At 37.5% G+C, this 21,640-nt stretch overlaps 2 protein-coding genes across 2 annotated transcripts in view; one reads left to right on the top strand and one right to left on the bottom strand.

The window, feature by feature from the left end:
• Window positions 1–2,461: 2,461 nt before the first annotated feature.
• On the bottom strand, window positions 2,462–8,519 carry LOC140171806 (multiple inositol polyphosphate phosphatase 1-like). The gene is made up of 3 exons (XM_072195138.1): window positions 7,133–8,519; window positions 5,969–6,197; window positions 2,462–4,400 (listed from the first exon to the last, which is right to left on the bottom strand). Exons 1-3 carry the CDS (start codon window positions 8,010–8,012, stop codon window positions 3,881–3,883), a joined length of 1,629 nt encoding a protein of 542 aa, XP_072051239.1. The 5' UTR covers window positions 8,013–8,519; the 3' UTR covers window positions 2,462–3,880.
• A 2,538-nt stretch (window positions 8,520–11,057) lies between these two features.
• Window positions 11,058–21,640, top strand: part of LOC140171814 (bifunctional 3'-phosphoadenosine 5'-phosphosulfate synthase-like) — a 46,750-nt gene continuing 36,167 nt past the window's right edge. Inside the window, 1 exon segment of the mRNA XM_072195143.1 lies at window positions 11,058–11,218. Coding sequence (XP_072051244.1) covers window positions 11,174–11,218 — 45 coding nt within the window. The 5' untranslated portion in view covers window positions 11,058–11,173.

The raw sequence follows: 21,640 nt of genomic DNA, 5'->3' as shown, positions 1-21,640 counted from the left end.
CTGAACACCATTGGAAAAGTGATATGCTGCCTTCTAGTTAAAAAGCGCTTGATCCCTTGTTCTCCAATTCATACGTTACATGAAAAAGACAAATCCGGATTCAGCCGTCTGCTAAATTCATAACGATATGTACAAATTAGAGCTGTCAAGAATGCAGGTCCTAGCATGCCTACCGTTTATACTCGGTATGATGTTGCAAATAATCAAATTGGTGGATTACAGACTGCATTGCAGATATTTTGATGGGTAAACTTAACCCTAACCCTACCCATGGTTTTTGTGCTATCGGAAGGGAAAGAAGGAACGAAAAAGGAGAGAAGATGAAGAAGAAAGTCACTTGGCACCCCGGGATTGAACCTCGGACCCCTCGCATGCCACGCAGAAGATCCCCAGCATGTAGCTACACAGGTGACGTTGGCCCGCCAACGATTCCCTGGGTATATATGACTTGGTCTGATTGCGTCATCAAGTCCCGTGGAATGCATGCACGCAGAGTGGTTTTAATAGTGAGCTTTAGCGAGTCCTAGTTGGGTTAGGGTTAATGTTTAGGGACCAAGGAATGTCCCCTGAGGGACACAATCTTGAAGGATATTCTTTAGATTGCTCCTAAGGCCTGACATATTATTGAGTGCCCAAAATAAGCCAAAATCTTCAAGGGCCATTTGGGCCACTGAGTTTGAAATCTACAGGCCATCATCAATGTTCAGGCCCAAACTCAAATTGTAAAATTTTAATGTTGCGCTAGTTCACATTTGTGACACTTTATAAGACTTCAGACTTCGGGTGCCAACAATTCATGGGCCCGCAGGCAAGCGTATCGGCAGCCCACAGTGACTTTTAGACACTACAATTAACAACTTTTTCTGTTACATAATAATAATTTTATAAACATAATCATTACTTTTTATATCTTTTATTTTCCTCCCTAGAAGTCAATTGCTAACAATTAATACATCATGCAGTGCTTAATGAAATTATATATAGAAATCTTTGGTTGGTATATTCGCCAGCGAAGTGGTTACATATCTCATTGGTAACTGGATCACATATCTTTTGGAATGATTGTAGATGCTGTATGGTTTGTCTGCCCTGTTATGCAGGCCCCAATCATATTTGCTAGACCAGTGAAGAACAAAATGCCCAAACATGTTGTGATTAAAATGCTAGATTGCTGGGATACCGGGAGATCAAATTTACTTGGTTGTCAGTTGCTTGATTTTGCAGTAGAAAGTATTGAGAACCTCAGGGTCAGTAAATTTATTGCAGAGCCAGTAGCTTTACACTCTCTGGGCCATATGCAGCAACCTCAGTCAGACCCTATAATCATTTTGACTTTGTATAGTGATGATTTCTGGACTTAAAAGCATGACCTAGTTGACAGAGAGATAATCAGATACTTTGCTGGCGAATAGATATATAGGGCCCCACAACTTATAAGTTCCCCCCTAAATACTTTTTAAAATAAATCGAAAAATATTTGACAAAATGCAAACGTGTAAAAAGGTATGGGTAAACATGTTTGTTTTACACATATGGACCAAATTATAGCGTCATACGTCATTGTGTTCAGTCACAATGGCTCATTATGTAAAAAAGAGACCGTTTTAAACAGTGTTAAAAGTTGCATCTGAGTCCATAGGAGTCAGCTCTCAAACAATACAGTAGGCCAGGTCTATTCATGTGTTTGTTAAAGAAAACCTGACTGCTATGGACTCTGGTGCAACTTTTAAAACGGCCTCTTTTCTTACACAATTAAACATTGTCACTGAACGCAATCACGTGTGACGCTATACACTGGTCCAGATGTGTAAAACAAATAGGGCTATACATATCTTTTTACATTTTTACATTTCATAAAATATTTTTTGACTTATTCTAAAAATTATTAGGGGGAACTTTAAGTTGTGGACTGTATATAGCATATGTACAAGCACACAATTTATGCAAAATAAAACTGGTAACATATGCATGTATGTGATTCTCATATGGAGGACCAATGTCCTTATATGCAATGTTCAATTAAAAATCACACAACATTATGAAAGCCCATTGGAGTAAAGAAATTTTCATACATTTATACAAGCTTCTTTTTTAATAACATGATGAACAGTACTGTTCTAGACACTAACAAAAGCAAAAAATACATATTCAAAATAAACATTTCTTTATAATCTTATAAACATATACTTCTGTGTACGATTAATCCAAGGCACAAACTGTAGGCCTAATGGCAGCAACTTTCTTCACTTTCAAATGCCAATAACATAAAGTTTAAAAAATATTAATTTGAACAAAATGTTTTTACAAATGAAAATTGATAGCCCGGGATTGATAGATCCTTGGGAGTTATTCCATACAGACACACTATTTATAAAATTAGGGATATTATAGAATTTTGTCTTTTGCCTATCCAATATCGTGTCATAATGGATGGGCTAGTGGATACTGCGCCGGCATAAAAATATTGGCCAGCCCATCCATTATGACACGATATTGGATAGGCAAAAGACAAAATCCTGGCCTTTTATTCTCATTCTTTATATATTCAGTTTAAGTTAAATTTTTTTAAAGTAAAAGTGGTTTTTTTTCCAGAAAAAATAAAGTTACTTTTGTAAGTACATCCCTGTTGTTTTAAATGAACGAAACCGTCACAAACATCTAAGCCGCCGAAATGCATTCTTAATTCGCGCACTTGTATTACGCGAATGCATTATCGCGCAATCATTGAGGATCTACAAGCATGTCGCCGTTGTGTGTCGGCGCGCTCGCTCTCTTATATGACTATCCACTATCGTGTCATAATGTACAGTTGAAAACTAATCAAATTGCTTGTATTCTTGAGAAGATGCACTAACTGAATTAGAATTATGTTTGAAAATTCATCAGGAATTTGTTTAATAGTAAATCTCATATCAAGCCTAAATAATATGTAACTTGCATTATACTATTGAGTTCTATTGGGTGCTTAAAAGGGCATTTTGTGATCCATAGCCTCATCCCCCCACTTTTTTCCAAAAAAGTTGAGGTTTTTATACTTTGGCTACATAATGCTTATACCAAAAATTTCTTGCAGATTAATTCATTTAGCAAAAATATGGTCAAATTTGAATTTACGAAATTACACACAGTGACCTATGGAGCAGTGTATAATACACACAATCATGCGTAACTCGCAAACGCAAAATCGGAAACAACTGACATTTTGGGAATAAGCTTTTTTCGTGAATATCTACTGAAAAATGTCATAAAAAGAGGATGCTAGGATCACGAAATACTCCTTTAATATATGTATTTATGTTAAAGCAAATTTTAAGTGATAAATTTTGTTTAAAACATGTATTTTTGGACAGTTTAGAATGCAAAAATATAGACTGGAAAAAAAGTGTTTCTGGATTTTCATGGTCGATATTCTTTTGTACAGTTTTTTTTAAAAAGTTTTTTCCCATTGTTCAAAATTAGGGCCTGTCAATTGAGGCCAAACATGAACTTTGTTTTTTGCCTCTATACAGGGCTGTCAACTATTTGGAATTGCTTGGCGTGAGACAGAGCCGTACCAGGATTTATAGCCTACAAATTTTATTTTGACCAATGATTATTTGAGCCATGGCGTCCTAGAATCTGAAAAGCAGGGGGGGATAGGGACAACAAATTATTTGCAAGATGCGTGAGATTTTACTCATTTTCCAGCATTTTGCGTGAGATTTACTACCTAGGAGTGAGATTATACTACCTTCGCCTGAGACCGTGAGAAAGTGAGCCAATGCGTGAGACTCACGGCCAATGCGTGAGAGTTGACAGCCCTGCTCTACATGTATATTAATTTTCAGATTGTTATCCCCCTGAAACTCACTATCCTTCTGCATCTTTGTGGGGCCACTGCTCAATGGTTCTTAATAACAATATATTTGGCTCCACTATATCTCAACTCAATCATCAAAATCAACATCCAAGCAACGAATGCTACAGCTGCAACAGAAATACAAAATATAGTCCATTCATTAAATTGAAAAGGCATGCACCTGGCACCTCCACAATTCTCAAAACAACATGTATTGTTAAAATTACATTCACCGCTAACTTTCCGTATGTGAGTCGAAAATTCTATCAAATCGCACGGACCACTTCGGCAAAATGGTAAATCAACTGGAATTTCGTTCATGAAGACTTGTAGTTTATATTTGGTGAGACCATTTGCGTCGTCTGCTTCCGAGGAACAGTTGAATAGAACAAAGGCGATGTTGGCTGCGAATGGTGTCATCCAGCTGGTGCGAAAGAGACGAGAATGGTTATCTTGGTAACTTGTTGCGGTTAGAGGGCGCTTGTCTTTATACAGACCCATGAGACATTCAAGGGGGACGATAGTTTCCGCATGTGCAAATTTGAAGACACCCTTTGGAGTGCTGTAATGGAGAATGAAAAATAAACAAAACAAGAAAGTTATAAAAATACCTGAAAATGTTACCTTTTCAAAGTCTTTATTGAGCAGCAACGTAGCATTGCTGTGTCTTCTAACTCAACATGGAATTATGTGATGGTGTCGCAAGCGCAATTGGCAACTTTTTAAGCTATTGTCAAAATGACAAGAGTCTAACCTGAGACTATTATACAGGTATAATAGTCTCAGGTATAACATCAGTAAAAATGTGAACTTTTTCAAACATAATTCAACTCTTTGCCAATTCAAAACTAAGGCTCAGATATTTTAAGCGGGCTCTTGTGTGCCCGCCCATCCCCAAGGTCTGAATTCTGGTGCCAGGGTAACCCAAAGGTCATTTAATGTTTCCTTACCCAGGCCTAGTTTGCAGTGAAACATTTGCCTGAAAAGTTCAATGACAACAATGAGTTGATAAACTTGGTCCCTAGCCACAAAATCGAATTACAAGAGGCCAGAGTTCAATGTCAAACAAAGCTGTTGTTTACATTTAATATTTTACAGACATATTTTCACTAAATACCATTGCAATTCACAAAGTACACATGTTTAGAGACCATTATTATAAAACCTCTTACGTTAAAATTTTGCACTCCACTTTGACTGGATCCCTGATGATACGGGACCCGGCCCAGTGGGGTACGTACGTAATAGGTACGTAGCTTTGCTCCAAAGCCAACCTATTTTCCATCCAATTGAAAGAAAAAATGAAAAAACCATGCCATATGCCCTCTGACACTATAGTAAAGACCGGCTGGCGCGTCGGTCAGTGGACTTTCGCGGTTGGTGTGTGGGGTAGACCAATCTTTACTGCATAGTGGTCCTACTTTTATACTTGTTGGTGACTTGCCTATAGTGAAGCTTGCCTGTACAAATACATGTACTGCTGGGTGATGCATGGGAGTGGTATTTTTTACAGAATGGATTGGCCTATATACATTTTCTTTACTAATACTAACTAGTCACTTGCTTGGGTTTATTTTACAGGGTGTATCAAAATGATTGTATGGTACCCATCAATTTTGATGTTTCTTGAATAGCCTGCTTCTTCTAAAAACAACATTGGATACTCTTGAAATGTCTCAGAATATATAGTTTATGACTTGTTTTACAATTTATCTACAAATTATTTGGATCTTATGTTGAATTTTGATGTGTCAGGCTCATCCATTATCAATGAAAATTGATGGGTACCAATCATTTTGATACAGCTTGTACTTGGGGATCTCTGGATCTTCTAAGGTACTGCGAGGGCTCTGATCAAGAGCTATAATAGGGTACCAGGCACAAAATTACCCGAATATCCCAGCCTTAGTTTAAACACTCACTCTGACATTGTCTACAGTTTCTCCTCACCAACCCCCAACAGTAAAAACAAACATTCAGTGGATTTGCCTTATGGTAAAATATCTTTACTCTTTTTTTGGAGTGTCTGGGACCAGTATTGGAGAGGCCAATTTATTGGTAGATTGAAGAGCACGTCTGCACATACATTGTAGATAGAATGATAATCAAATTCAAACTACTACTACTCACTCGGCAAGTCCAGTTGTCAACTGTCCAAAATAACTGGCGATATCTCTGACCAAATTACATCCCACAAGATAGTTGACTTTGTGTCCATAACCCCTCTTCCAGTAGTGCTTCAAATCTTGCTTATATTCAAATAGTCGTAAATCTTCATCAGATAGAAGATTGCACCAGCCAGAGTGGTTAAACAGAGCTAGTTGAAATCCACACATTTTGGCTATATCAATCGCTTCTTCTGTAAAAGAAATAGTAAAGTTTTGTATTTAGTTGACCTTGTCCTTGACCTATACTGCATCATTTCCTACCTTAATTGGAGTCATTCTTTATAAAAGTGTAAATTATTTTGTACTGAAATTATTCAAACATAACTCATTTTTGAATTTTGAAAATTGCATTGTTATAATAGCGCACAATCATGCAATGTCCAAATACGGTGGCCAAATTTCAGGGGGATAAAATCTGAAAAATTACCTACAAATAGTTCAAACATTAAAGCAGTCATTGTACAATGTAAAGCGTACTGACTCATTAAGTCACAAGATGCGGTCATTATACTTTTTCAATAACTTGCACAATTTGTGTCTGCAAAAGTTATTAGAAAACACATCACATGTACATGTAATTCATGAGGTTATGAATCATCACCATTTTTGTTTTATTTTTGTTTGCTTTTTAATCCAAATTGATGGAGCAAGTTATTCAAAACTTGGAATAAGAAATAGTATGTACAATTGGACCACCCACTGATGAATGACATACATGTATATGTGTTTTAAATGAAAAGTAATTCTGATGAAAATTCAAGAACATATTTTATCGAGGGTTCATAACCAGAAAGCCGTAACTCACTATGACCACTGACCAGCTCTCACAAAATTAGCATAAAATTGGCTCCTTGCTTTTGGTCTTCAAAAATCAATATTTCCTCAACAATGTCTCTTGTTTTCTACTGAATTTTGTCATGATTAATGACCTGTATCTTCTATATATTGCCCTGGCAACTTTCTGCTTATTTTGTGGGAGCAGTTGATTGTGAGTTGAGGCTTTCTGGCTCTCAACCCTCGATGAAGAAAAGTGGGTACATGTATGTTTCTTATAAAAATAATATTATTTGCACATTTTAATCATGGTACCAAGATGAGGAACCTTTTTGTAACATCAGACACGTACCTCTTGATATGTTGAATTTCTCACGAGCTCCAGGAACACTCAATTTCTGAGATAATCTGTGTTGCATGCCAGCCACTTCTTTTCCTTCAACAAATTTGGCATCTTCTCGCAATTGATCAGTTCTAGTACTCTCAAGTTCATCGTCCTCATCACTATCCTTCTGTTCTTTAAGGCAGTCTTCATAAGCATCAAAAAATCTCAGCAAATAATCAGATGTCTTATTATGTAATGGAACTACAACAGTTTCTCTCATGGAGGAGGAGGATTTCTGGCAAGTAACTAAAAGTTCATCTTCTGTAAGGGCACTTGAACAATTGGTTTCATCATCAACAAAGCCTTGAATAAATGATATAGTACTGTCAATTGTTCTTGAAAGCTTTGAACTCTGGAATGCATAATTAGTAAGTAGTTGATCTTGGAATAAATCAGCGAATCTTTTCTTCATTCGTTTTGCAATGTGATTCATCTCCAGTTTTCCTGACTCTGATAATTTATGGTGCAGATTAACAGGTATTTCAAGATCTGTGTCATTTCGTAGATATTCAAACTCCGGATTAATACTCTCATTTCTAGCTCTTTCAAGAAACAAGTTAAATTTCTTTATGTCTTTTTCACTAGGATATCGACTTCCATGCCGATAAACAACGTACAACCCTATTGGATTACAGGTTTGCAATTCTGGTGAAAATTCCGTGGCAAGCTGTTGCCATGACAATTCCCTTTTCAAAATGTTACTTTTGTTGAAAGACAAATCATAACTAGTTTTGGTTGAGTACTTTGGCATCAGTAATTCACACTGCACAGTTGTTAGCACCATCAAAAACACAAATATAACACTGACACGCTTGATTTCCATTCTTGTACATGAACTGTGCATCATATCCAAGTCCAAATTCACTGGAAACTACCAATTTGACAACCGGATTGGTAAGTTATTTTAACATCTTATTATTATCATATTATGTGTACTGCACTTCTGGGAGTGGACCCAAGAACAGTTAGATCAAGCTTTATAGAGAAGTCCTTACATGTGACCTTACTTCCTCCACAGTTCTTCTTTACATGCAAGTACAGACTCATGACATGTACATATACTTTTTTTTTAGTATCAAACAATATTCATCATGCATGTAAAGTCATTGTATGGTATTACCGAGTGTCCTAGACAGACCTCGATTTGTTCAAAATATTCTCTAACACAACACTTCAGTTTTGCATCCATGTAAATTTGTAGCTAGTATTTCTCACTTCAACTCAAGTAACTGTAGATTTATAGTCCAAATAATTTTGGTCATGTGTGAATATTTTCTTCTTCTTCTGCCAAGAAGTTGAACTTCCGAGTATAGTCACTGATGTGCATGCTGTATTAACTATAACTGTATGCGATAAGCTCGAATTAAAGATCTAGCTTAATTTTAATAAGCTTGCCATGCGTTATGAGTTGGGGGTCTCATAGGCTGGAGCCCGGACATTTGCGCAGAATTTTTTGCATAAATGTTGAATTGTTTAATTACTGTAGATACCTACATAGGCAAATTATATACCAAATTAAAGCTCTTAGTGAGTGCTTCAAATTGGTACCTTAAATTTTAACATAGTATGTGTACTTCAAAAGTTACAGTAGCTTAACGAAAAAAATGTCAGGGTGGAGTTGGCCCATAATATGCTGGCCCATAATATGCACTTTCGTGTTAATGTTTGCTCCAGCTTATTTACAAAATGTACATGTTGTTTCAGATGTGCCTTTTTGCCCCAAATTAGTAAAATTGCTTAAGTATGACAAGCCTGAATACTATTAGGTATCCTGAATGTGTAATCTTTTGAGTTTTAGGGTTTAATTAAATTAATAAGCCAGGGTGGAGTCGGCTCACGATATGCCTGCTCGGGAAATGCCGGCTCAGGATATGCTCTTTTCTGGTGAAGTTTGCGAAAATTTATCAGGATTGCATTTCTGATTTGATTTACACTGTTAGATTTAAATATTCAAGATACAAACATAACCTTCTTAATCTACATGCACATAGTCTTGCTAGAAATCCTTTTTTTTTTTTGGGGGGGGGTCTGGGTATTTTACATGTTCAGTGGCGCATCAAGGTAAGTTTTCTGAGAGGGCAAAGACAAACAAATTCCTGGTGGTCATCATCTTACCCTGTGTGACTGTGATTGCCTGGTGTGATTATTGCACAAAAAGATGTCAATAATTGTACACTATATTTAAGACCAAAATTAAGGTGAAAATTTGTGTTTACCAGGCCAATTTTCAATTTTACACTATGGGGGGGTGAAATTTTCTTTGGGTAGGGATTGGTTTTAGGGGGAGTCAAAGTTTCTTTTGGGGGGGTTGAGTTAGCTAACTAACTCATTGAGGGCTCAACCCCCTAACCCCCTTGGTCTTCACAATTTCAAAGGACTAGTATTTAAATCAACTTCAGTGTACATCAGTTGAGCATGTGTAAAATTAGCACTGACTTCACCTCGGTTTTTGCAATTCTTTGTACCGGTAGGCCTACCTGTACGGTATATATCTTTCTACCACAAAGTAATTTTGTACCAGAAACTTTCCCAGGAGGTAGTCATTCCAAAAGAAACTGTTTTATATGTTGGGATTGACTTACAAACATAGAGATCTGAAATTCTGCAAAGCAGTCAAACTTAATATTTTAAATCTTGTTGATGACTGATGATATCAAATACATGTGCAACTTACTTCAAACTTCACATTATGGACAAGAAATTACTGTGAATAACTTGTTGTAATGTTAACTTGAATTTATATACATGTATGACATTCTTTTACAAGTTTAGAAACGTTAATTTTTCTAGACAGAACATAATTTGTTAATTTCATCAAATTCAGCGCAGTTTTTGAATGGCACGTTTTAACCCTTGCGCAATTTAAGGACCGTAACAGGTAGCATAGTAAAACTATATATTTTCTGAAAGCTTTTGATGTGGGGAATGCAAAAATGGAGTCTGTTTTGATGTAGAGTAAGGCATGTAAAAAAATAGGACCACTTTATCTTTGGTTATTTTTTTTTAAATTTTTCCCTTTATAACTTCATATATTTCTTAGTACTACCCCTACATCAGAAATAACTGCATTTTTGGATTCCTCATGAAATTTCCTTTCAGAATATGTATACTTTGCCTATAGTAGCATGTACAGGTATTGAAATAATTTATTCGAAACAAAAAATGGCGCGATTTCCCAAAAATATGCAATGTCCGGCAAAAATCCCCCAACTCAAAACGCATGGCCTTATACATAATTTCATAATATCATGCACGGTGGTGGAATTCTATGTCTACTTGTATATACAGCCGTTCTCATGGAATTGACATTGATATGTCATATGCATGATGATACATGATCACAATGATATTAATGTGAAGGTATTGGTACATGTATATGTGAATGTGCAGTTGTGCACAAGATCAAGATGATCGATGAATGATAAGTAACTAACACAGTCTAGCCAAGCTCTCCTTTATTCAGGATTCTCTACACTTTTAACTTCACCATCATACACCACGTCACACAGTCTGATATAAATCAATGACGGTCCATCCCATTTCCAATGTCATCAGTGCAGCTGCTGTGGTCATCACTAAACGTAAACAAACCACACATGTCCAGAACCCGGAAGACTTTTCACGGGTCAACAATATGCTGTTTACTTCCGGGGCATGTTTGTCGGAGAAAGTGTTTTTGCGTTTGAAATTTCAAAATAATTTCCTAAAGTTTAAGAACATTTTCTTCATTTTACAAATTATTAGCAACATTAAAGTGAGTATTTTTGTCATAACTAGAACATTAGACTCATGTTGATCTGTTCTTTTTTGATATTAATTACATATCTAAGTAATCAGATTTCACTTTTATATGTTGTCTGCATTTCTAGATAAAAGCAATGGTGTCAAGAAACTGAAAATCAATCAATTATCTGTCTCTTATCGATCAAGAAAGTGGATGTGGCTGGCTGTGTTTGTGGAAATTTACGGATATCTTTGACAGATTTTTGAGAGGAATTAACCACCAAAATGGCAAGTAGTCCGGAACATAAAAAGCAGAAGTTGGATACCCAGGTAAACTAATTCTGAACCTAATCTTACTTCTCTGTGTGTGTTTTATTTGTGCCGTTTCTCCATCAGTCCATGCATGCCTGTTGTTATAACTCATGGTGAAGTTCACTCACTCACGACTAATCTGCATGACTCTTTTGAATGTTCCACCATAAATTATCATAACTTATATCACAACTTGCACAGTCTACATACTACACTCAAATACATGTACATGTCTAGCATAAAACAATTAAAAAGGATTTTGTAAACCACTAATAAGGCAAGCCACAAAATGTTGTTACATACAAAATAGTTCAATAGTTGACAATCAGTTGCACAGACAGTGGCAGTGGGAATTCCGGCAGTGGCAGTGTGCATGACTTGTCTCGTCTGAGCTGCACGCCCGCAGTTGAGACTGTCATGACTGTCAGTCACTCACATCTAACTCTATAGCCAAAATAACAATTTCCCGATCATGAGAGGATGTACCTTCTGCGTCAGCGTACTTTTCATAGAATAACACAATCGCGCGACCTGCATGACCTAACCTTGACCTTGCCTAGCAACGACCGTGTGATTGGTCAGTTCTCAAAAGCTGTGTTTGCGCCGTAAGCGCCGCTATTTGCGTAGTACGCTCGGTGCAAATAACTGTGCGTACCCAAGTTGGCTCTCATGATCGAGAATTTAATATTTTGGCTATAGTATAGTCTATTAAGTAGTACCAGGTCCCCGGTATCGCGGGACGAGGTCTAGCTTCAAATTTGCGTATCATTATCATTAAGTTCCAAGGCCAAGCTATATCATTTTTTGGTAGCTCAGACAGTTTGCTCATTGACATTTTTTGCAACGCTTGTTAATTATGTTTAAAAACTTTTATGTTGATGTTTAAAAAATTTGGATGATTGAAATAGTTTACTTTAAGTTTTATAATTTTGCAAATGTTTGCCTATTTTTTGAACAGTCTAGAATGAAGTTTGAAGTGTAAATTTAGCAATATTTGATTGTGTGTACATATGAATGTGATTGGCCATCATGATCAGCTGTTACTTCCGAGGCCGAGCTTCCATGTTGCTGGTGTCGCGATGTCGTGCTGACAAGTGGCATGCTTCATCAAAATCTACTCGGCCTCAAATGCAAAGCTATCGATGACCAAATTCGAAGATGGACTTCTAGAATGGCCATGTGTTTTGAACTCGCCACTAGCCATGGGCAATATCATACTTGGCAGTGGGGTTTGACCCCCACCCTTTTTATTTTACCCCCACCCTTTTTATTGAGGCACCCTTTATATTGAAAATTCCTGACCCCCACCTTTTTACTGAGGCACCCTTTATACTGAAAATTCCTGACCCCCACCACTTTTTGCTTTTTCCCCTACATGTACATTGGTGAAGTCACTGGCAATTTGGTTCGAAGTAAATCAAGTACGCCGAATTCTGCACCTATCATCACACGATAGCCCAGTGGATGTAAACATGCATCAAATGGAATTTTATCTTGCGATATGGTTTGCTGGCAGTGGTTTTGCACTTATTCTTGAAAACTAGGATGATTTTATCATTCAATGAAAATATATTGTAAACTCCCACCCTTTTTATTTTACTCCCACCCTTTATATCAATCCACCCTTTTTACCAACAAAGTTTAAACCCCCACCCTTTTAAGGATTTTCCAAATTTCCAAGTGGCACCCTTTAAAAAGGGTGCCCTGCCAACAGTGTTATCGCATCACAAATTCGCATTGTTTACTACACTGGTGTTTAATATGAAAATGGGTAGTTTTGTACGTAAAAGTTTGTATATAGGCTTTAAAACCAATCATAAAAGTTTATAGGGGTACTACACCTGCCTAATTTTGTTCCTATTTTGCATTTTTCTCAAAAATTATAGCGCATTGGTGACAAGTAAGATATGTATATTATAGGGCAAGGACTACAACTACTACAGTGGAAATTTTATTTCAGCACAGACAACAGTTGTGGAGTTACAGTCAAAAATGAGGGAAAACCAATATTTGATCAATAAATCAATTACTACTTGCCTTGAGTTGCTGAATTTTCACTGCAGTAGTTGTAGTCCTTGCCCCTATAAAATACATACCTTACTTGTCACCAATGCACTACAATTTTTGAGAAAAATGCAAAAATAGGCACAAAATTGGCCAGGGGTGTAGTACCTCCTTAAAATGATTAAAAACAATTACTGTATTTAGGATTGTTTAGCTGTAAATTAAGACCAAACCCAAGTTTATAGCCCCTGTATGTAGTACCAGTAGGTATTTATTCAAGTTACAAATTATGTGAAGCGCCTTGTTCCCATAGAGTTTATGTGATCCTCCTCCTCCCTGCCTCCACCACCCTGACTGCTCGCAATTTAATCAACCACAGCTTCATTTAGTTGAGAAGCTATACTGCCAATATTTACAGGGTGGTTAGTGAGTAGTCCTGCCAGCAAGACTTCAGTCTTTATCATAAACATAATGACATCTACGGACCTACGGATCTAGGTATGACGAGTTACAGTTATAGCTTTCAAATGAGACCAAAACCATGATATTATCTATTTGTTTAGCCGAGGTATGATGAATTGAACAAATCACAATTTGAAAATACGTAACAACACCACCATTTTTGGGCGGCTGGCATGTTTGTCCAAAACTGATGCACAGGACCTGTAGCCACAAAGTAGCCTCTCTGCTAAACACAAGGCCAGGGTTGTAGCTAGGCCAATTTCTATGCCAGGTGGCAAATTATTGCGAAGCGGAGCACGCGTAGCGCGTGGAGCTCTCGCGCTTACGGACAGGGGCCCAGGGGCCCGCTTTTTTCTCTTCTTAAGATGAAAAAATCATTTATTTAAAAAAAAATTTAATTTTTTTTTTTTTGGTGCCAGCAGCGCCCGGCGTAGCTACAACGCTGCACAAGGCACATGAAAAATCACACAGACTAAAGTGGTTTTGGGCACCTTAAAAAGCACTGCCTTTCATTATTGAAAACATGTTTAGAGCATTTCCTATTTTCCAGAAGCATCCTCATATAGATATCACCTTAACTCAAGTGCTAATTAGTGTTATATCACTCATACATAAATTCTAGACAGTTCATTGGTTGATTACCATTTGCCATTTTTACCATCACCCACTCCGTGTGATAGTCTTTACCATCATGTGCTTTGCCGTAGTGCGCCTGCGCCAAGCAGTGCGCTGACTCTTGGACTCGCCGATTTAGTTATGGGGTGCGTCCCAAAATGTGAAGTATATCACCGCAAAACATGGTGTTATGTTGATGAAAAAATGTATTTCCTACCTTAAATAGTATTTTAGTAATAGAATTTGTGCATAAGTGATATAAAACAAATATTAACTGTCTTAAATTCGTGTAATGGTCGAAATATAATCACTCGGTGTAAGATGTATTGTTCCATTCCATGGAACAATCCATCTTTCACCTCGTGATTATATTTCGACCATCACACTCATAGACAGTTAATATTTGTATACTAGCGCTAATACAGGATGTGTGAACAAATATAAGAAGGTCTGTGCACCAATTGTTTGTTACGCTGTCTGTATATCCTGCATTTTCCTTTCCATGTAGGGTGTGCTTATTAATTCTCAAGATAAAACAATTTAATGACAAATGTTGGTATTTGTGTGCACTGTGCAGTGAATAGGGAAAAATTGTGGTCCTTGTGACTTGGGTTCTCAGTGAGTACAGTGTACTTGTAAACTTGTGAATATGAAAAAAACATTCATTAGGCTTACCATATTAACAGCTCTACGTGCGTACATGCCACTAGACTTTTGATCAAGAAAATCTTGGGAGCTTGGGGGTCTCATCCTCCCATAGACATGTATGATACTGTGTTCCCCCTCCTGTGTCCGCACTTTTACAACACAATGAAACATCAAATGACTACCAGTTCATAACACATGGCTGTTTGAAGAATTTTTAAAGGACAAGAACTGATAAAGAAATAGAAAAAATGGAACGTTAATTATGACAAAATCTGACAAACCGTGTAGATGTTATTAAACGTCTTCAGGCGCACTCAGTGGTTCAAATCAGTGTTCGAATTTAGGAAAAATAAATGGTTGTCCCACGGACAACCAGATTACAATTTCTGGTTGTCCGTCTAAGTTTTTGGTTGTCCGTGAGGCCTATAAATGTGACTTTTGGCTAGATTTATGGTTGTCCGGCGGACAACCGAATCAGTATTTTTGGTTGTCCGGCGACTTTTTTAGTTGTCCCGGGCAACCGGACAACCAAAATTTCGAACGCTGGTTCAAATAATGCGGATCCTCAGCCCAAGTAAATCTGTGAGGGCCCACTAAAAAGCATCTGTGCAGGCCAAAGGGGCTTGTAGAAAATTAATCCTGGCTGCACATCGATGTACATGCATTGGCACTTGAGCACCGGATTCATGAGTCGTCATGATCGCACCGATTACTGCAAAACTTACCTTGTTGTGAATAAAATGTGCAATAAATAGTACAAAATGAAGTATGTGTGTGTGTTCCTTATTGTTTTATCAGTTGTGGTTTCTTATACACAACAAGAGTTGTGATTTCCTATAGATTTTTGTGAATTTATTTGGGCCTGTGAAAAAAAAGTTTTTTAGTTTTTAGAGCAAGAGCCCAAATGGCCTGGGGCTTTTTTTTGCTTAGGCTAAAAAAAAATATTGTTGTGTTGCCCTCAAGTGGGAAAATGGGAAAGTTGGGTCGGTCGGTCGGATTAAAAAAAATAATTTAAAACCTTCAGTTTTTAAAAATCCCCACAAATCAGGGCTTGAAATAAGAAGCAATTTTGGGTTTTTTTGTGTAAATATTGCCCCTGGTCTATACAAATACACACGGTTCTGTTTTTTGCCTTTTAGCAGGGATAAATATGCCCCCTTGCTCCTGCTTATTTCAAGCCCTGCCTCAAAAATTAAATAATGCTTCAATTAGGGGACATTTGTCAATTTTGACTTCTGGATACTTGTTCTAGACATGTTAGATTGATCAATTTAAGACTAATCTTTCAATAAAATATTAATTTTAAGTGAAAAATATTGATTTTTTAAAACAAATCTGTAAAAATCATCATTCAAAAAAAAGAAATTGCGACCATGATTTTTCAGGATTTAGGGTCGGTCGGTTGAGGGCAACACAACAATTCTTTTTTTTTTTTTTGGCCTTATTTGAAACATCACATTCTCTTGTACATCGTCGTCTACCTGGCAGTGTGTGCTGTAAAGCCATTGGAATAAGAGGTTTCCAGACACAACATGTATTTGTTCCAGATATGAACAAACCAGGGTTGTAGCTACACCATGTATGCTAGCCGGGCCCGCCGGCACTGCCACTGACGCTGGCCGACCAGCACCAAAGAAAAAAAAAATTAACCAAATTATTTTTTCATCAGAAAGAGAGCAAAAAAAAAAAAAAAAATTTAGGGTGGGTGGTACCACCATAGCCTATTCCCTGATTCACTAAAAAGATTGTGCCCTGAGCCTGCGCTCTAATTCATAAATTTAGCCGGCACTCAACTTGGGCTAGCTACAACCCTAGATCAAACCTTTTTTTTTTTTGCCTGAATGCCTGAGATGACCAGACATACGCCTGGCTCAAGAACAGCAATGCTGATGTGTGTACAAACATTACATTATGAACTTTTTCAAAATTTTGAAACTACAATTTTTGTGCAATCCTTCGATATCATGTTGACTAAATAATAATCAAGTTGTAAATTATGCTTCACAATTTAAGGGCCAAAATTCTTTTCCTGGTATGTGAATCTTGCAGTATTTGCTGCTGCTATATCGTCATGCATGCATGATATGTCAGTGGCATACGGGCATGGGGGGGCACACCCCCCCCCCCCATCAATCTCAAAATTTAGAAAATCCCATAGGAAAATTGCCCAAAAATGGCTTGTGCCCCCCCAATCATGGTCGGTGCCCCCCCAATGTGATGGCCCACGCTATGCCACTGTGAAGTGTTTCACGTCCACTGTAATAAAAACATCAAAAAGGGTAGGATTTCCAAGTCTATTTTGGCTATATCAACTTACTACTTCTACCGCCCAAATTCTTCTTCTAATGTGGTAGAGGGTGTGCGGATCCTCAACTGGACCCCATAGCTGTATACATGCTGAGCCTGATAGTAGCCTATGGACTTGGCCATCCCTTATCCGACTATATCGGTTGAGGGGTCTGACTGATGATTGCTAAGAGCAAACTTTGAAGAGATATTTATAGTATTTGCTGTTCAGAAATAGAACTTGGGACCTGAATGAACTCTGATAAAAGACTAAATAATTTGTAATTTAAAGGTTGCTGTATACATTTTTATGAAGCCCTACACAAGAATTGTAGGATTTACTACTTTTTGTTACTCCAAATTTACACACTTTTATTTATTTTTACTTCAGACCATTTTTAGGCTTTATAGGGTCAGTCCATGTCAAAACAGACTGAGTGTACACCCACCCTCTTGGATTATGCTCTCCTTTGGCTCAGGGGTACCTTTCATGGACCCCTAGGTGAGGTCACAAGAAATAAATTCAAATTCAATTTAGTTTCGAATGGCGGGCCATCTAAGTTTAGCGACCTTGACCAAAATTAGAATTTAAGGTGTCCAAATGACAAAGCGCTCTCTTTGAGAGGCATTTTCTTCTTAATTAAATCAGTTGTGACCCTCTCTTTGAATGTGGTCACTCACTGGCTGTGTCTGAAATGCCTAATGCCAAAAAAGATTGATTTGAATTTAGATTTGGGATTTCAGAGGGGGTCAAAATCAGCACTTCATACTGTTCAATCAAATTATCTTTGATTTTGAAGGACCCATGATAATGCCACAGTGCACTTATAGGTCCTAATTATGTTCAGAATGGATTAACCATGTGCCAATGTCTATGAGCAATTCAAAAAAGAGACATTTCTAGACACCCTACAGAATTTTAGGCCCCCTAAAGTGGTTCAGCCACAAATGGCGCATAAAATCGGCAAATTTTGACACCTAATAACCTTAGGTGTACACCAGATATGAATTTCTAGTCTTTTGCATCTGAAAGAATGTAGTCTAATGTTACTAGGAACATAAGATTTGTTTTGTATTTTTGTGTTTTGATACTTTCAAAAGGTCATTGACCTATGAACATTTTTCGTCATACCCCCCTCCTGAACGCTCTGACACATAACAAACTATAAATTTTTGGAATCCTCATGACCATACGAGTGATTTGATATATTACTTGACATAATTGGGAGCATTCTGAAAATTGGACCCCATAACCTGTACTTTGCATGTGCATCGTTGCCAGGAAGTGCATTTTTGACCCCTTAAAAATCCATACAGAGGATTAGAAAGTAGTTTTTTCTTATTACTTGACTCAAGAGCAACTTGAAATATCAGGATAAATAATACAAATGGCTATAAAGTGATCAAAAATATAAAAAAAATATCATACTAAAATTGGCATTTTGTACCGTATCCTGTATGCATGGTATGTTAGGCAAAAATGACTATTTTTGAAAGCTTAATACTAAAACACAAAAAAGACAAAACAAATCTTATGTTCCTAGTAACATTAAACTACATTCTTTCAGATGCAAAAGACTAGAAATTCATATCTGGTGTACACCTAAAGTTATTAGGGGTCAAAATTTTGCCGAATTTTAAGTGCCATTTGTGGCTGAACCACTTTAGGGGTGGCCTAAAATTCTGTAGGGTCTAGAAATTTCTCTTTTTGAATTGCTCATAGACATTGGCATATGGTTAATCCATTCTGAACATAATTAGGACCTATAAGTGCACTGTGACATTATCATGGGTCCTTCAAAATCAAGATAATTTGATTTAACAGTATGAAGTGCTGATTTTGACCCCTCTGAAATCACAACGAAAAAATCCGAAATCTATCTTTTTTGGCATTAGGTATTTCAGACACAGCCAGTGAGTGACCACATTCAAAAAGAGGATCACAACTGATTCAATTAAGAAGAAAGTGCCCCTCAAAGAGAGCACTTTGTCATTTGGACCCCTTAAATTCACAATTTTGGTCGAGGTCGCCAAACTTTGATTGCCCGCCATTCGCAAACGAAACGGAATTTGAATTTTTTTCTTGTGACCTCACCTAGGGATCCATGAAAGGTACCCCTGAGCCAAAGGAGAGCAAAATCCAAGAGGGTGGGTGTACACTCAATCTGTTTTGACATGGACTGACCCTATAGCCCAAATTCACATGCTTTTTTAGGCTTTTCCTGCAAAGCCCACTCAGGGGTAGCGTTTTAAGGGGTCTTGGGGTCCAGGACTCCTTGATTTGGCAGGTCCCCGTGATTTGGACCCCTTAATTTTGTGCGTCTGTGTAGAATTAGATGCCTGGACCCCTTTATTTGCCAATTTGGACCCCTGGCCTCGGCAGGTCACCGCTAACCCTGAGCCCACTGGCATCCCTAGTGGAGGGATGGGAATTGGCGGTCTTCAAATTCCACTAGGTTTTAGTCGCAGAATATGCTAACTTGGTAGCTCCAAAGATACTAAAAATTTTAGGATCTTTGGTAGCTCATATTAGTGCCACAGCAAGGGGTTTGGGATAGTAGGGGGAAAAAAGATGAAAGAGAAGAGAAAGGAAGAAATGGAGAAAAAGAGAAGAGAAAAAAGAGTTTGAATGCATGTAATTAAACAGGCCCATGCATAAAAGTAGGCCTATATAGCATAGGTTTGTGATTATTTTAGGCATTGGTTGAAGGCAGGTCCTTGATGCAAAAGCCTGAAAATTGCCGAAGGGCATATCATATTTTGTCACCAAAGTCTGTATTAAGATGGACTCAATGCTGACTTCAACGTCAATCCATGCATGCGTGCTATAGTAATTGCGAGTCTCCAAGTCTTATAAAGGGTCAGTAGATCAGTACATTTAAAATTGTGCAAATTTAGTTTGGGCCCTAAAGCAATATAATAGTGAAGAAATGATCATGCACCAAATGGCTTCAATTGGACCTTTAATTTGCAAAATTGTCCTACTGCTACATACCCTCAGACATCCCCCTGCGTTTGATAAACAAGTGCCTGTTTTCGCTTGTTTTGGACTGATTACACACCCGTACACTCTATGTTTTTAGCAAATAACTTAATAATAAGGCCTACAGTAAAATAATAAGGCCTACAGTAATAGTATACTGCAAAATAAGTGGAAATTTTTGATCGATTAATTTTTTGTGCCTTGCCAGTTTTGAACTGTTTCTCTTGTTTTTAAATTTGCGATTCTAAGTTTCCTTACATTGACCTAAACACAAAAGGAATATATTTGCGCGTTGTTATTTTCGCGGTGGCAGCTTGGAATTCGAAAAGCACAAAAATAAATGTAGTGCAAAAATTTCAACTTTTACAGTTAGTGAATAATGGTCCACAATTTATGGCTTTAATTGGGCCTTCATTTTCATGCATTTTTTAACTTTTTCTAACTAAATATTTACACAATAATAATAGATATTGCTAAAATCGTCCCAAGTGGCGGCAATCGGACCTTTATTTTGTCAACATTTCCAACTTCTCAGGGGGAGCATCCTCACTTTAGACACTTGCCCTGTGTATGCATTCAGAAGAAGTTGCCTTTTTCACTTCTGTTTTGAACACAAACTTGACCATGAATGACTTCAATTAGGCCATCATTTCACAAATTTGAAGTTTTCAAACTAAATTTTGGCACTGTAATGGTGCCAAAATTCAATTAGGTCTTCATTTTGCACAAAAAAAAATTCTTGCAGATTAATTTGTTTCGCAAAAATAGAGTCAGATTTGAATGAACGTTCTGGGGCACCAGAACGAAATTACAACACATTGGCCTATGGAGCAGTGTAATGCACACTAAATCATGCATAACTTGCAAACACAAAATCGGAATCACCTGACATTTTTTAAGGGGGTACTACACCCCTGGCCAATTTTTGGCCTATTTTTGCATTTTACTCAAAAATTATAGCGCATTGGTGACAAGTAAGATATGTATAGGGGCAAGGACTACAACTACTAGAGACTGACCGATCAGATCGGGAGCTTCCTAATCGGGCCGATTATTAGCTTATCGGTAGTGATCTGCATCAGCCGATTTTTCCTTCATCCGCCGATGTAATGCACCGATCACCCAATATCATGAAAGTAATTGTTGAAGCTTAACAAGTATTCATTTATTGGTATATTTCTTTCTTTAAATCAAGCGAAATTTAGCAAAAGAACAAGCTTTGTAGGCGATAAACATATATAAAATCATACCGTGATTCAGGCACGCAGCTGAGATAATCAGGTAATTGCCCGCATGCATACTTCCGGGTTACACACGTGCGCCAGTGTCAGATTGGAGAGAGCTACGGGCCGCGTGCAAAACTCAACACTTCCGGGTTACACATGTGCGTGTCAGCTACGGGCCGCGTGCAAAACTCAACACTTCCGGGTTACACACGCGCG

This window comes from Amphiura filiformis, chromosome 15 (genome assembly GCF_039555335.1).
Source record: "Amphiura filiformis chromosome 15, Afil_fr2py, whole genome shotgun sequence".
Classification (NCBI taxonomy): domain Eukaryota; kingdom Metazoa; phylum Echinodermata; class Ophiuroidea; order Amphilepidida; family Amphiuridae; genus Amphiura; species Amphiura filiformis.
The sequence above is the reverse complement of the archived record's forward strand: the minus strand, read 5'-3'. Positions and strand labels throughout refer to the sequence as shown.